Here is a 17,070-nt window from a genome sequence, read left to right on the forward strand (position 1 = left end):
TGATGTATTAAGTGACACGAGATACAGTTTCTATTTCTCAACATAAGATGACAGTACTGCACTGAGAATTGTTACTTTTCCTAAACAATTTAACAGCATTCTTACTTTAATGTAGATTATAAAAATAAAGGGCTATATTGGTAAATAGTTGGTTATTGTATATTATTTTTAGATTAGGGCTCTTTACTCTTAAGAAAAAAAAATCCGAACATAAGAATACAAAAGTCACTACGAGACAGTCTAAACATCACTGTTTTCTCATAAAAATTCATTTCATGAGGAAGTAGGGATCTACATAATGGCAACAGCCAGCGATACTACTCTTCTTTGACAGTCAACATCATGTACAAACTTAGCATTAGCCACTTTCAACAACAAACACGTAGTAAGTACCCACCAATGACCACAATAGGTTCTGGAGACACAAAAGAGACATGGCCCAGCCTTTGAAGCTCTCATCATTTTTAGTGGATTAGTGGGCACAGAATGTATCATAAGTGATTATAAGCATTTGCTTTGATTAATACTGAGAAGGAGAGACAGAAACAGATTGATTTTCACTTAGAAGAAAATCAAAATTAAAAAAAAAACATCTGCCCACCTACAGAGACAACCTGATGTGTGTTGATAACATCTTCAGTATCTTACACCAGTTAAAACACCACAGTGTCCCTATTTTAATGTCTTTCCTGCTGAGGTACTTTAAGAAGCCAGAGGCTTATTTGCAGATACTACTACCAAGTACATCAAGTAAACCAGTGTCAGTTGCATTGATCTTCCTGACCTGTCTCAGGTCATTTAGATTTAGACTCATTCTAGGTGTTTATGTTATGACACTATGCAATGTAAAAGTTGGGTGGATGCAATAAAACAACTCACTTTTGTACATAAGCCAAAATACTTTCAAAGACTTGCTGTCCAGTTGGGGTTTCTGGTTAACAAAATATCTCATTGTAGCCCAAGGAGCAAACACAGCAGCAGCCCTTTTCATATACACAGTGATGATTTCAACCACTTCTAATTGTTAATATTTTAAACTTTAAAATCTATCTCTTAGGGATTTGTGCTATACATAGAAATCATCATTACCCTTTGGGAAACAATGGCTCATTTACTGAAAATGAATTTAACAAAGGAATTATTTGGTACTGAAAAATACAGAGCAGTGAATTGGGTGACACAAATCACAACATCATCAGCTCATGTGACTGTATTAGGGTAATTTCCTTAAAAAAAAAAAAAAAAAAAAACTACAGTAACTTAAAATTTAGCTTCAACAATCTAATATCCTCAATCATGTCCTCTGTCATAAAATTGTGAAACCAGATCTTAGGTTCTTAATTTGAAAATGTCCCTTTAATTCTCAATTTGAGATAAATACCACAAAAAAAGAAAAACTCTGCCGAATGGAATATTTCTATTCTGCCTGAAGCCTAGTTTTGACTGGTATGTTTCAGTTGCACATTTGATTCACACTGAATTTTGTTTTAAGTATTAAGAGAATAAATAGCATTCCAAAAAGTCACAAGCTTGAAAACTTCCAGTTCCTTCTCTAGTTGGAGATCTTACAAAACTTATTACATGGAACAGTGAGTTGATGCAGTGACCATAAATTTCTTAACACTGTAAGTCTAAATTTAATCGAAACCCAATCTCAAAGTTCTGTAAAAACAGCCTTGAAGTAGATAAAGCAAAAAGTCACAAAATGTTAATCTAGAAGAAAGGTTTATGGGAGTTTCACTGTACAATTCTTTCAAGTTTTCTGAGACTTAAAATTTTTCAAAAAATAAAAGGGGGAGAGGCATGATAGCCTCAAAGCAGATACAGAACATGTATGTAATACATACATGAAGAGTGAGCTATTTTCAAAAGCCCTGTAGCTCGTAACATCTAACTTTTACCAGAAACCTTAGTCACTGACACACAAAAACTGCCCAACAGAGTATTCTAAATATTGTCGTTTTTTCTTTCAAAAGCATTGTTCTTGGTTTCATTTATAGGATTTTTGTTTTTTATTCTTTTTTTTTTGTTTGCTTTTCGAAGAACACTTCCTCCACTTTCAATGGGCATTAACTTGGACAGGTATTACTGGTAAAACAGCAAAGGCGCAAAAGTTCTGGCTCAGCCTCCTACCAGTTGTATGACCTTGAACAAACCTCTTAGCTTCTCTGCGTCTCAATTTTCCCACATAAAATGAGGCAGTTACACTAGAAGCATTCTAAAGTATCTCCCAACTCTGTAATTCCGTTCAGATACAGCTCTAGGTTTGTGAGAAAGAAAAAACTAGCCCTCAAAGAGGAAAAAAATGGCCAAAATCTACCTTTGTAATGTTGGTGAAACAAAAAGGATACCACATTGTAAGCACACAATAATCATGATCCCAAACTTTAAAACTTTATTACAAATGCACACATTCCAGATTTTAAAAATTGAAAAAAATTATACCAAAATACTATTAGTGGCTATCTCTGAGCTACAGGTTAAATATAGCTTTTCTGTATTCTCCAAGTTTACTACAACAAACATATTATTATTTTGATAATAGAGTGAAAGGAGGGAGTTGATAAGCAAGGAAAAACCCTCCTCTTATGTGCTAAAGGAAATTTTACCTTTGGAAGGCATTCTAGAAATGGAAAGAATTTTTTGAAAACAGTTGGGTGTTAATCAGAAAAAAAATCTCTGGTATAGTCATTAACTTGATACCTATCATAATTGTTCAAAAGCTGTTGGTTACCTGCCCTAGGTTAGTAAACTTAAGGAGGTACTGCATTTTTTCATAAGTACTGAAACTGATAATAATGACAGCTAATGTATACCTAAGTGCCAAGCACAGTTCTAAGGCTTTACATATACATCGATTCACTGAATCCTCACACAACCCTATGCAACAGATATACCATTATTTACTATCTCCATTTTACACATGACAACCAGAGGTTAAATAATTTGCCCACAACTAATAAGGGGCAGAGTTAAGATTTATATCCAGGCAGTCATCAGAGTACAGGCTCTTAACTATTTAACCATCCTGTCCTTTTGTACTTAAATGTTCTGCTCAGGTCATTCTTTAACTGCCTTTTGTTCTCAAAGTTCATTTCATCTAAACTACTTTTCTTTAACCTGCAAAGAAATAATAATATTTAAGTACTGGGATAAAAAGACTGGCCAACCTTTTAACTAGCTGCTAGCTGAAAATGATGATTCATTTTTAAGTCATTACTTCAAAGGTACAGGAAGTATAATTTAATCTCCACACATATCACAAGTAAACAATACGGTAACATCTGAGGGATTAAATATGTAGCATTAATTACTAAGTTAAAATTGGAATATCTTAATAAAAGAAGACACTACTGATTGATGTTAATTTGTCCTCATGAATCATCTGTGAAAAGAGCCCCTAAAACCTTTCTAAAATTTCAATCTTACTGAAATGCCATTTTAAACCATGTTGTAATTAACATGGTTTGGTTTTTAAAAGAATGCATCAATATTTATTTTGAACAGTGGCCTTAGTACACACCCAGTTATCTTCACAATAACCTCAAATACTATTAACATGCAGAACCTGGGACAAGGAACACAAAGGAAGCTACCAATTAAATACAGTTGAAGGTTCTCACCTAATTCCTGGGCAATTCAAATCCAAACCAAGTATGCTTTTTCTGGCCAGTACCATTACCTGTCAATTTTTATGGTTTCTGGGTTATTTTTAATAAAAGCTCAAATTTCCTCACATCTGTGTTACTAAATATCTAGCTCTGTCAAAGTAAATACAGAAATCAATAGTTTCCTATTTTAAAAATTAAAAAGAGAAGCAAGAGAAGTGAGAAAAAAAACTTTGCACTGGGTTGCCTGTTAGCTTAGATGTGCAATCTGACAATCACCTGATAATTGTACCCTTTGGGTAATTCTGTACTGGTAAGATAATAAAGTGAAATAAGTCACCTTTATTTCAATTTACTTACACAATTTGCAAATCTGTAGCTCTCTGCCATGGTAGATTAAGAAAATTAGCATGTAAGAAAAATCACCTGCTTATGTAAATTGGAGGATGGTTTTTATCTATGCAGACAGAAAAAAAAAAAAAAAAGCTGCAATCTGGGTCAAATGACTAATTTTATCTATTTGTTCAAAGGTCTCCCTTCACCTTTTCTCTGTAGCTCAGAGCAAGAATTTTAGGTCAAGGAATGGATAAACAAAAAAGTATCTGTGTTGTCCATTCTCCTGTAAGAAGTTTACTGCCTGACAATACTGAGCTCTATATTACTTAAACTGAAAACAAGACTGAGAACTTTAGATAACAAAACCACAACACTGAGAGGAAAGAAAAGAAATCAATGGAGGATATCTGATCTAACTGGCAAAGAAAGCAAACATGACAAGGATCAGGTACCGATTTTACCTTCTGCTACTTTAAGCAAACAGGGCTTCAGAAAAGGAAATTACTCCAAATAATTCAGGGCAGGCAGGACAATTTCTCTACAAAGAACATTACTTCACTTTGCTCTATAAACACACTGGGTCAAGTTCTTCTGAGTCTGACATAAGTTAGATGAATGTGTTCTTGCTCATTTAATGACTATTTTCCCAGCATTCGTTGCTGGAATTCATCCGTCCCACTTATAACTGACTCCATCTCCAGGACTGGACCTGACTGCTTTAAAGTAACCTTATCCACACTGACAGTGACGGGTTCAGAGATGAGCATACAATTCAATAGAGGCTAAAGACACTCTAGAACTGGGCTGGTCAATAAGCCAGTCAATAGTCACTGGGCTACTGAACGCTTGAAATTTGGTCAGTCCAAACTGAGAAGTGTTCTAAGTGCTAACATAAACACTGGGTCTAGTATATTTTATATGGGAAAAAAATGTAAAATATCTAATGATTTTTATAGTAGTAACATGTTGAAATGATAATCTTTTGGATATATTGAGTTAAATAAAATAGATTACTAAAATTAATTTCATTTGTTTCTTTTAACGTAGAAAATTTAACACTGTGTTACGTGGCTTGCATTATATAGTTGGCCCTTGAACAATGTGAAGGTTAAGGGTGCTGATCCCTGCCCAGTGCAGTAAAAAATCTATGTATTAACTTCTGATTCCCCCTAGACTTAACTTCTAGTAGCCTATGGCTGACTGAAAGGAAGCCTTACTGATAATCTAAAAAATCGATTAACACTTTTTGTTTGTTATACATACAATATACTGAATTCTTACAACAAAGCAAATTAAAGAAAATGTTAAGAAAATCATAAAGAAAAGAAAATATATTTGTAGTGCTGTTTACAAGATTAATCATGTCAGTACCTTCATCAGTATTGTCTCATATGATACAAAACACTGTATGTATTACACGTATCACTAACACTAGACATCCAAAATGAAAAGATAGTGTGAAAAAGAAACATTTCTTTACAGGTATAACTATTCATGCATTGGTAACAAAGAAGCAGTAATATGGTAGCTTTATGGCAGACTAGTTTAACCAATATGAGTGCTGGAAACACATGTTTTAAAAAGACACTTACCTGTGATGCTAGGCTGATATTGTTTCTCCAACTATAAGTGAAAGGAGGTGGGGCATACTGTATGGTAATTAATTCTTTGAAAACAAAGTTAAAACAATAAGAAAACTAATACACTATTAATTCTATATTAATATCATTCACCTTACGCCTGTATAAGGAAAAGACTAGTATCTATACCTATCTTACGCCTTCATGACATATCTTTTACTTAATTCTTTTGATATTTCTAGACTACAGGCTTCATCTGTGAGTTTTTCAAACTGTCACAAATCTCAAGTTTCCAATATATTTATTTTTTAAAATCTGCATATTAAGTAGATCTACACAGTTCAAACCCATGTTGTTCAAGGGTCAACTGTGTATTGAGGCAACACAGGATTTTATAAATGAGGGAACCAAGACTCAGAAAAGTCAAATAACTTAATCAAGGTCATAGAGCTGTTGGCAGCAAGGCAGGGACCAGAACCTTGTCTCCTAACAAGTTTAGTTAGTACTTTACTACCTTGTCATTAAAAAGAAATAATCTTGCCAAGGAAATGGTACCTTGAATATGATAAACATCAAATTTTCTGGTTTAATAAACTAGAAGTAACAACTTGGGATTTGGGAGAATTTTATTAACAATAAAAGTGCTGTTAATACTGGAGACATTCTTTAGAATCAAACATATATATATATATATATGTCAGAGGGGGGTAAAAATCATACACATTCTCTCCTGTGATCTACTTGCAAAATTTAATGACCTTTTTCCATCCTCATTTTCTTTGACTTTATCTGCATCAAAGATTACTCCCATCTTCCTAACAATCTTCTCCCATGTGCAGGTTGTCAATCACTAATATTTTCCTATCTGATTACCCTTAGTTCCATCTCCAATAATTTCTTCTATCTACAACTGAGAACATTCCCTAAGGCCCAGACCTCATCTATCTCTACTTCCACTTACATAGCCTTGAAAAAAAAAAAATTCTATCTAAACGGTCACTCTTACTTAAAAACTTCCAGTGATTGCCATTCCTAATGTTTCAACCTTTTTCATTATTTCCTGCCCCCAGGAGCGTTTTCAGACATTTTCCAATTGCTCTCCCCTCAATGAAATTTTAATACCACAGATATGCTGCATATCTGTTTATGCACTGTATGTTATAAAGGGGCTTTAAATTAAAAAAAAAAAAAAGTTTTCTTTTTCCCCCTCTCCCATGTACCAATGGTATCTTATCTCTTCAGCAGGACACTCCAACCTCTTCAGGATTTAACTCAAGCTTGCATCTCCACCCTCATCTCCTGTCACCTGCACTGCAATTGATATTCAGCAGCTCCAGCCCTGTAAGTCTCCCTTATAAGGGGCCATCCACCAATAATTCCCTTCCCCGTTAGTTGACTTTTTTTTTAACTTTTATTCTTAAAACTCTGTTGAGGTATTTATCTCTTCGAGGAAGCATCCGTACCTTCCACAGAAATCCCTCCTCTGTATTCCCAGGGAGTGTCTCTATTGCTGCACCTACGGCAGTGAATTGTAACTAACCATTTACAAATCCCTCTCCCCCACTAGATCATAATCGCCTTTAAATCTTTATCATCCAGCACAGTGCCTGGCAAACAGTCAACACATAGTCAATGAGTATTATAAGAACAAGTGAAAATAATCTGTCCTTACATTTTTATTTGACGGTTTCAAATTTGGTTTCAATTCTCCATCAAGACTCTCTTGAGAGCAAGGATGTATCAGTTCATACTGTTTCTTTAACTGTAAACACCTTCAGGGCAATATCATGACTTAAACATCTTTATATCCCAAGCACAGCAGAAACTTGAAAGAAGTTTGTGCAATTATTTATACAACTAAATATCCTCATTAAAGCCTACAATAGTGCTGCTCTGTAGCAGGTTGACAAGACCAGTGACCTCCAGCCATACCAAAACCTTCTGTATGATTCAATTAGCCAAACTTATTCAAAGCACAAGACGTGAAACTGGGTTTAGGTAAAGATCACCAATCATGATTAAAGGCAGACATCCCTGTACAGAGTCTCTCTACTCACACCACTACAATTAACTATTAAATCTGAACTCACTACAGTTTCCTGAGAGTTCATCTTTTCCTAATGCCAGAGTGCCAGATTTTTTTCTGAAAAAGTTCTGAGCTAGGTACCTCAGAACTACCAGCTCGGTCTATGACGGTTTGTCACGCGCTTATTGACAGTATTACAACTGTTGCCTCAGGCACTCTGTGTGTTACCCCCAAGCAACAAAAGGATCAAACTGACAAGCTATTTTAGTTAGACAATCATTGTTGATCTGCATTAGACGACCCAATCAACAAATAATGCACCTGAGTATTACGGAAGCACAGGGAATTGCAAGTAAAACCCAAATATAATGTAAAGAACTTCTACTCAATGACTTTTTTCTGTTTGGTTGGATGACAAATGGAAAAGTTTCTTTGGCCTTGACAATTTGCATCAAAGAAATCAAATCAGCATATTATATAAACAGTTGATGCTTGAAATGCTAGGACAGCAACAAATCTAATAAAAACCACCAAGAATAGACTCAATTCTACATATAGAAGTCAGTGAAACCCTAATGCTCCAAGTTGTGAAGACAATAAATTTAATATTCTAGTATTCCATTAGAAGACAGCCTTTTGTATAAGGAACTACACCACTACAGTTGCCTATGCTTTGAGGGTTAAATTCCAGAATTCAAATATTCAGTTAATGTATTTTGCAAATATTCTCCTAGCATAGCATATAAATGAGAACTATATATACCACTATTTCTTTTTCAGGACATGCACCAGTGGTAATAATTGATAGCTAAAAGAAGTTGCAAGTAGTTCTGAGGGAGACTGTTGTTTTAGCTTGTTTGAAAAGGCAATTCCTTCTGAAATGTATTTTTTTTAGGAAAAAATTTTTTTCTTCTAGGCTGATAGTCAATAGAGCATAAAAATTTCCCCTAAGAATAAGCCAAATTTCTTTTGTTGTGTTTAGGTTTTGTTTCATTTTCGGTTTTTGAATAAAATTTGCAAAATCTTGTCCAGGAGCCCAACTACAACATGACTTCCAATGTTACAGGTTATGGACTTTCAGTGACCAAGAAACCCGTTCACTGTCATTAGACTGTGTTCCTTTTATTCTCTCTCTCTGCCTCCTCGACTTTATGACCATGAACCTGCAGTTTCTAAAAGTAAGTTCGTTTGTACTTAAAACTAACAATATAGATTTCCACATTTCTAGTTTCACACGGATGCTTTGTTATGTCTAGAAGAGCAACCGTTTCCTTTTTATGGTGCAGGCTCTGGTTCTTCAAAGCTCTTTTCACAAAGCAGGGCCCCCCCCCCCCCCCCAAAGAATCCAGCTGTGGCTGTTAATCTTGGCTGATAGAGCAACTTCTCAATGCTACAGATTCCTAACCTGGAAAAGGCAGCTAATAACAAAATACACTTTAGTCTACTACTCTTTCTGATGCAACTAACGCCAGCATTTTCCCAAAATTATCCCCAAAAGCATTCCCCGATTTTCCAAATTTTAGTTTGCTACTTAGGGAGTAAGAGGACTGGAGAAAACATCAGAAAATACATGATGCCCCTAATTTTCACAAGATGAGGAAGCTAGACAATCCCTGCCACGCAAAAGGATTTACACTGAGTAATTTTTCATTAAACCATACATATTTCCCCCACCTCACTGGGATCGTCTTTAACAATTCACACCTGTTCATCCATACACAAGTAAAACGAATCTCCACTAAAGGTGAACTTTGACAACAAGGATGTCCTTCATTTGTTACATTCTGAGGGAAAAAAAAAATTAATTTCCTTCCAGGTATGGAAATCTATAATACTGCCTAAACAAGTACAGATGATCTGGCTAGAACATGTAAAGCCCATGTAACATATGGACTTTATATAACAAGTAACAAGTCCATGTAAACATACATATTGTGCTTTTAAAAAACGCATTTGCTTTTAATTAATTGAGACAACAGAATACTTTACCCTAACTCTAAATTCAACCCCTTGGCATATAGCAGAACTAAGGGGACACTCTAGGTATTTAAAGTCATGCCTCTAAAAACAGTGGGCTTCTCTGGTGGCTCAAACGGTAAAGAAACTGCCTGCAGTGCAGAACTGGGTTCGATCCCTGGGTCTGGAAGACTCCCCTGGAAACAGGGAATGGCTACCCACTCCAGTATTCTTGCCTGGAGAATTTCATAGCCTGCATTTTGATTCTACCTGATAAATCTGACCATATGTGAAGCCACATCTATGCACATTTACACAAGTTTGATTTTCCTACTAATAATAACCACAATAAAAAACAGCTAACATTTATTGAGTGCTTACTGTGTGCTAAACAGTATACTCAATGGTTTACAAGGATTACCTTCATTTAATCCTCAAACCAATGGAATGAAATGAATGCTATTATTATCCTTACTTTATAGATGAGAAACAGAGAGAGGTTAAACAATATATCAAGATCACACAGCTAGTAAGTATCACTACAGTGATGCTTGAGTTTCCAAGTTCATATAAAAGTAACCTGCTGAAAGTATTAGAGTAATACAATTCAAAGTTCTCCAATTTAACTTGGAGAACAAAGGCAACAAACTGAATGCAATCCCAGACAAGTAAAAAATGCTGATTTCATAAAGTAGAAGCCTTTCTCAGACTATCATCAAGGTGGCAATATGTACCATTAATTCAGTCTGATATTTTTGGCTGCCAAAGTCAAAACTGCTTGGGTTCTGCTGTTCTCAAACCTTTCTCATGTGGTCAGTTGCCTCCAATTCTCAAAAGTATACACTACAAGAGCCCCTGAAGGCTTTATGTTGTAATACTCTTTGTCCCAAAGTTGTTACATCTTTAAGAACAACCTAACTTACTTTCCATCTGGCAAATGTTAACTACAGACAAAAAGATACTGACATTCTCACAGAACAAGTCAGGTTTCTGTCTGTGAGTTGTTTTGTGCTTTGGTTTTGCATTGTGAAAATATCCATAAGGGCATTTGGAAGCCTTGTTATCTGATAAAGAAGGTCAAATTATATATGATGTTTGATAACCCATGAACAATAATATTCTATCGCTGGCAATGAATGTATCTCAGGCTACTCCATGATCATATTACTAGGTAAACTGGAATCCTTACTTTGAGATAAAGCACAGCAGACAGTTGTTAATGAAACCTTAATTGAACTGTCAAAGCACCACCTTTACCAGCAAGCCAATAGGTAATTCACTGCTTTTACACAACTGCCCAATACTGATAAGTTATTCCAATAGTTAAATTCAGCAGAAAGATAAATCAAGCCTGGTAGACTAAATTGTTCAGTGAGAAATCAGAATGGTAAAATGCTGCATCACCTCTACAAATCTCTCTCCTTGTGTACATGGAGGAACAATAATATCCCTCAAAATTATAAGCAACACTTAGCTATCAGTTCAGTACCACTGGGTACACGTCCAGAAAAAGAAACGAGAGCGCATACAGTTTCCGCTCATATGCCATGACAGAAGGAAAATACTTGCAAAATGCATTAAACATATTTGAGTCTAAGTGAATCTTATAATGCCCAAGTAGTTATATGGTGCTTTGACTTAAATGATGTGTCATTAGGAGAATATTTTTACGTTCTACTTTAACCACTTTAGAAAATAGTTGTTTCAGAGTCATTAAGTGCCTTCTAAATTAAAAAGAAAAATCTTCACAGTTAGTTAAAAAGTAAAAAAAGCTCACTAACATCTTCAGCTTGGGTTTGAAAATACTAGGGCAATTCACTGTGGTCTGTCATTCAAATTTCTAGTTTTAACAATCTTACTTGGGTCATACAGCAATTAAATTTCAAATATAATAAGCAATTCAGACAGCAAGTTATAAATATGTAAATACAAAAATAGAAAAGTATTTGCATACTAAAACACACACCTGGAACTCTTTTCCTTTTTTTTCATACCGAATTGTATTTCACCTGTAACAGCTGATAAAAACATTCAATGCAGCTAAGTAGAAAAACTTGGTTAAAGAACAAAGAGGGACCTGACCAGGAGATCAAGTAACCAAGCAGCAAAGATGCCACAGCACTGTGCTGCGGAGAAAAAAAGTACCCTAGCAGGCCCAGTCACTACCCTCATTGGGCTCACAAATGTGATCAGACAGGGCAAGTACAAAACCACTGGTGCACAGTGGAAGACCGTCACAAACGGAGGCGCTTCAAGTGCATGGAATGAACTCCATGGGTGGTAGAAGGGGTCAGTCAAGGAAAGAATCTAGAATGGATTCAAATCAAACATTTGGATTTGCATGTACTGGTAATTTAGAACACCACTACCAGGATGTTTGCTGTGGGATATGTTCAGCACTCCAGTTTCTTATCTCCCTTCCCTTGAAAAAAAAAAAGAAAAAAGAAATTCCCTTAGCACCAACTTTAAGTTAAAACTTCTACAAACCCCATCACCAGTTGATAGAAATGAAGAGCAAATAACACCTTTAGAACATAGTCCAGAATCCTGCAACCCATTTCCTTGTCAGCACATCTCCAGTTCTTAGCACTGTATGCAAAGCACTAAAACGAAAGAGCATCCAGGTCTAAGAAAATCCAAACAAATTCTCAGTAAATCAATGACAAAATTACAATCTTTTTCCTCCCCTCAGCTTTGAAATCCTCCAGGGTTAGACAAGGAACAGCAGTTCACCGTGTAGTCCCTGAGGATAGGATATGGAAGGGAAGACAGGAAGGCAAGAACAGGCAGGTCCCTGAGCAGAGACTGAAGAGGCACCATTACCGGCTACCCTCTTTCCCACCAGGAATCCCACACACCTTGGAGAACAGAGCACTGCAGCAGCAACCTCCTTGGAGAGCTCACTGGGAAAACACTGGACTTTACCAGGTTAAAAAAAGATGGATTGGATCACTTAGTAGCCTAATTTATAAAATCTGAAATGTAAATAAAGATGGCAAGATGTAATGCAAAAATGAAATTCATATCAATTACAGCCTGAAAAGCAATGATGAAGGGAGATGCTTACCAGGTTAGTTCCAAAGAGTTCATTTTCTCTAGGTGATGTTTTTTTTCTAGACATTAACAAGAATCTTTTCTTTTTTTAAATCAGGATATAGTTGAAAGAATCTATTTTTGAAGCACTGAAAACATCAATTCATCTATTCACACCAGAATACTTACTCCTTGGGGAGAAAAACTCAGTTCACTCTAGTTTTGATAGAAACAGGACCCTACAATGATAAATACATTTTACTATAAACTACTAATCTTCCTAAAAAGAATAGACAAAATGACAAAATGTTGCATTTAAGAAGCCCTCAGACTTTAAAAAAATATATACTAGCAGCAGCAAGAATAGAGCAGTTTCATGTTTTAAAAGCACACTCCCTACTACAGCAACCAACCAAGGGATAAGAGCAACTTACAAGCCACTAAATGACACTAAAACATTACACTGAATGTGGGCCACTGCATAGTTACAGTCTACTGACCTCAATTGTGGTACTCATGTGTGATGCTATATTTAATGCATTCTTATCAAAAGGCTAAAGCTACATACTTCCCAACTGTAGCTTTATGGTTTAAAATAAACCACTCACTCACGAAACGACTTAACTGGTTCAAATATGAACCCTATCTTCCTTTGGGGATCGCGATCACAAAGTAAGGAATGAAGAGAGAGAAAGAGCAAAATAGTTGTGGAAAGTATACCCCACCGACCAGACAATGGTAAGGAATCCAGTTTGGGTCAGTTGTGACATCTGCTCCAACTGGGCAACTGATTCAAACTCAATCAAACATGAGGGATGGCCAAGGTCTGTAGAGGAGTAAGTGTTCCATGCATTCACCTATTTACTGATTCTCCATTCAGTGGCTTCCTTAAGTCCTACGCTGTAAGTCTGGTAGACAACAAACTTCTGTGAGTTCAACAGAGGGTGCTCCACCAAAACTGGCCAGGACTTCAAAGCTTAAGCCCAGACAGCCAATGCCATCGGGCCCCTTTTACCAGGTAATGAAGGGTGACTTCTTATAGTTGAGCAGCTTGTTCCACTTGGGTCGACATGGAGAAAAACCATGAGAAAAGGCCTTGCCCAGCAACCTTGAGAAGAAACCAGAAGTCGTGATTCTTCCTTGGATACTCACCAGACGACACCAAAGGCTCCATATCCAATAGGTCTATCCGGCTCAATATCCAGCTGCTGTTGTGGATGATGCGAGTGCTGATGATGGTGCGCCTTAACTGTGGCAGCTGCGGCAGCCTGTACCTGAGCTGGGGCTGCTGCAGCTGGTCCCGGAGCCTGACCCGGTGCCGGTGATGGGAAGTAAGGCTGCTGTTGCCCAGGGTTTAACATGGCTGCAGCTGCGGCTGCGGCGGCGGCTGCCGCAGCTGCCGAGGAACTATGCTGCTGCACGGGGTGGACCGCAGCAGCCGACCCGGGATGAAGATGGTGCTGAGGGTGGTGGTGGTGGTGAAGGTGAGGAGGAGGGAGGTGTGGAAGGTGGTGGTGATGGTGGTGGTGGTGCCCTGCTGCTGCCGCAGATGGACCGCCATTGTAAGCCGCCATCATTTTTGCGTTGGCTCTTGCGCCACAAAGAGACATTCAAAAAAAAAAATGCCCTTTGATTGGAAAGCAAACTGGGTCAAGCTGTCATTTGGCCATTTAAAAATGAAGGAAAAAACCACTCACTCCACCTCCAAAAAACATGGAGCGGAACTGGCTTTATGTCTTCATCAGTCAATCCAAACAAGTTAGAGGATCTTGGTGTTTAAGTTGGGGGTGAGCGTGTGTGGAAGGGTGTGGGTTGCCCCCCCAAAATAATAAAAGAAAAAGAAAAAGGAAAAAGGGACCCCTTCCCCCCAGGTTTCCTGCCACAAGTGGATACTAAAACTCCATGCTTAATTCGGGGGAGGTTCCAACTTTGAATGTGGGAATGAAGGCCAAACCTCCCGACCTCCTGAACTCCACACGCGAAAAGGATCAGGTAACACACCACCCTTGGAATCTTGTAAGAGGCTTGACTCATCTACCCCTTCCATTCCCACATCCTTTTCTAAACACCTACCACCTCCTCAAAAATGCAACTGAAAAAAATTCCACCACCCCAAAGTGAAAAGATGGGGGGAAATGTTCAGGGAAACCAGCTGCTCCCCCCTCGAACTCTCAGGCCTTCCTACATCTCCCCCTACTCTTCGTCAGGTTGACCTGATTGGAGCGGGGGGGGGGGGGGGGGGGACTAAACTTTCCCGAACAGAAAAGAGCCAGGGAAGGAGGCAGGAGGGACAGAGTGAGCAGAGGAGGCGACAGGGCAGGACAGAGAGGAGAAAGAGAACCGGGGCAAAGTGAAGGTAAGGAGGTGCGGGGAGGAATGAAAGAGAGGTGGGCAGCACTCGGACGCCGAGACAGAGGGAACCGCCCCGGGAGGAGGTTAGGGTCCCGGGGCCAAAGAATGGGAGCCCCGGGAGGCGGGCGGGGTGCAGTCGGAAGCGGACTGACTCCTGCCCCCGCCGCCGGCTGCTTCTGCTGAGGAGGGTTGGGGGGGAGAGCGGGTGGGTCCCCCCGCGCGACGGCCCCCGCAGGGCTCAAGGCTGCTCCGTCTCCCCCCCTCCCCCCCACCCGGCTTCCGTCCCCGCGGCCGCTTTCTCCTCAGCCGCTGTGGCCGCTTTCTCCTCAGCCGCCGCCTCCTCAGCCGCCGGTGCCGCCGCGGCCGGACTCACCTCCCCTAGCAAAGCCGGATAGAGCGGAGCCAGCGGCGGACACGCGCAACCAGCCGCCGAGGCCCCGCCCCCGCCTCACACTGACCGGCTGCCCTAGCCAATCCACGCCCACCTGTCCGCGTCCGCCTCCAATCCTGGGCCGGCAGCTTCAGACAGGCGCACTGTTCGGCCAGTGGCGACAAGATGTGGGTCTCCTGGGGAAATCCCGCCCCCGACCCAGGATGGGCAGATAGAAAAACCAATCAAAAGGCAGAGTTGGGCCTGACCGACAAGGCCAAAAGCGAATTAAACACCAAAGATCTCCGTGACATTTTCTTTCGCCTCTCTCCTCTTTTCTTTTTCTTCTTTTATTTTTTTGGCAGGAGCAGGAAGCTGCGTGCTAATCCCGCCTGCAAAAGCTGGAAGAGAGGGTTGGAACGAAAGAACCAATCGTGAGCCGGGGAGCAAGAACAGAGCAACCAATCATTGGCTTGAAGAGGAAGTGGGCTGAGACTGGAACCAGATAGACATTTGATTTGACAAATGAAAAAGGAAATTGATTTCGGTCCCACCCTTCCGATCTCCTATAGGTCAGGATTGTGGAGAATCGCTGTCATATCAGCGACGACCTCCTCAAGGGGCGGGCCAACTTAAAGGGGGTGTGGTTTCAGGGAAGAGGGCGGGACCTAGAGGAAGAAGGCGGAGTCCAAATCATCCATTGATAGGAACCATCTACTATCCCTTTTAGAGACTTCAGGTGTGGAGAAATAGGTGGCGCCAAGAGGGGATGTCGAGCTTCAGAAACTCAATCAAGGTTATTCATTAGGGCCATCACAAAAGAAACTCAAAGACTGATGGTTCATAACCTACAGCTGGTCTTCCATGGCTAATCCTCTTAGTGGCAAAAAGACATTATTTCCAGTTTTCACAACTAACACGCTCATGGAACAATAGGCCTATAGATATAATTAAAACAACAAAAATAATAAACCTAACCACAAAGACTGTAATTTTATCCCATACTTTCTAATAAATTCTATCCCATACTTTCTAATAAATTCTAGTCATTGAAAGTTTACTAAAATAAAGTTTACTTTCACATAACCTCACTTACCTAAATCTACTTTTCTTTAAAAATACAAAATAATAAGCTTACAGACCTTACTCTTACTAAAACTGTGCACTTAGAACCCTGGAAATCGTCATTGATTTCTCTCCTGCCTGCCCACTCCTTCCCTTCTAATCAATCATCAAGTCTTAAACACTTCTGAACACTTAAACACATGGGCTTCCCTCATGGCTTAGATGGTGAAGACTGTCCGCATTGCGGGAGACTCAGGTTCGACCCCTGGCTCAGGAAGATCCCCTGGAGAAGGCAATGACAACCCACTCCAGTATTCTTGCCTTGAGAATTCAACTCTGGCGGGCTAGAGTTCATGGGGTCCCAAAGAGTCAGACACAACGCAGTGACTAACAGCATCACTTTCTATCAAACACACACATACACACACACACCCTTCTCTGCAGTTACCACAGTATTATCTAAATGCATGCCTCTGCTGCTGCTGCTGCTAAGTCGCTTCAGTCGTGTCCGACTCTGTGCAACCCCATAGACGGCAGCCCACTAGGCTCCTCTGTCCCTGGGATTCTCCAGGCAAGAATACTGGAGTGGGTTGCTATTTCCTTCTCCAATGCATGAAAGTGAAAAGTGAAAATGAAATCGCTTAGTCATGTCTGACTCTTAGCGACCCCATGGACTGCAGCCTACCAGGCTCCTCCGTCCATGGGATTTTCCAGGCAAGAGTACTGGAGTGGGGTGCCATTGTA

General features: G+C 39.3%; 2 protein-coding genes across 6 annotated transcripts in view; one reads left to right on the forward strand and one right to left on the reverse strand.

Annotated features, from left to right (window-relative positions):
* NLK (nemo like kinase) overlaps positions 1 to 15,555 on the reverse strand; it is a 129,718-nt gene extending 114,163 nt beyond the window's left edge. Inside the window, exon 1 of one of the 3 annotated variants that reach the window (XM_025281010.3) lies at positions 13,692 to 15,552. In XM_025281010.3, the coding sequence (XP_025136795.1) occupies positions 13,692 to 14,149 (458 nt within the window). In that variant the 5' untranslated portion in view covers positions 14,150 to 15,552. Of the gene's footprint in view, positions 1 to 13,691 lie in introns of all 3 variants that reach the window. The other 2 variants (XM_025281011.3, XR_003107992.3) reach the window with 2 other exon arrangements.
* Positions 14,409 to 16,776, forward strand: LOC123332687 (formin-like protein 13). 3 transcript variants are annotated; one of them, XR_006549646.1, is made up of 4 exons: positions 14,409 to 14,531; positions 15,222 to 15,449; positions 15,627 to 15,833; positions 15,992 to 16,776. XR_006549646.1 is itself a non-coding variant. In XM_044939519.1 (3 exons), the coding sequence occupies exons 1-3, from the start codon at positions 14,442 to 14,444 to the stop codon at positions 15,645 to 15,647; spliced, it is 339 nt and encodes a 112-aa protein (XP_044795454.1). In that variant the 5' UTR covers positions 14,409 to 14,441; the 3' UTR covers positions 15,648 to 16,776. The 3 variants fall into 3 exon arrangements, 1 of the variants encoding a protein (XP_044795454.1); XM_044939519.1 differs by having other exon boundaries at positions 15,627 to 16,776; XR_006549647.1 differs by lacking the exon at positions 15,222 to 15,449 and having other exon boundaries at positions 15,627 to 16,776.
* The last annotated feature ends 294 nt before the right edge of the window (positions 16,777 to 17,070 follow it).

Source organism: Bubalus bubalis, chromosome 3 (assembly GCF_019923935.1).
Source record: "Bubalus bubalis isolate 160015118507 breed Murrah chromosome 3, NDDB_SH_1, whole genome shotgun sequence".
NCBI lineage: Eukaryota > Metazoa > Chordata > Mammalia > Artiodactyla > Bovidae > Bubalus > Bubalus bubalis.

What these genes read in the sequence shown, in the direction of transcription:
- LOC123332687 (XM_044939519.1), top strand. Translation starts at nt 14,442, where the DNA reads ATGCTTAATTCGGGGGAGGTTCCAACTTTGAATGTGGGAATGAAGGCC. An exon ending in CCACACGCGAAAAGGATCAG is followed by an intron (nt 14,532 to 15,221) that starts GTAACACACCAC and finishes CTTTCTCCTCAG; the next exon opens with CCGCCGCCTCCTCAGCCGCC. An exon ending in TCGGCCAGTGGCGACAAGAT is followed by an intron (nt 15,450 to 15,626) that starts GTGGGTCTCCTG and finishes TTTTTTTGGCAG; the next exon opens with GAGCAGGAAGCTGCGTGCTA.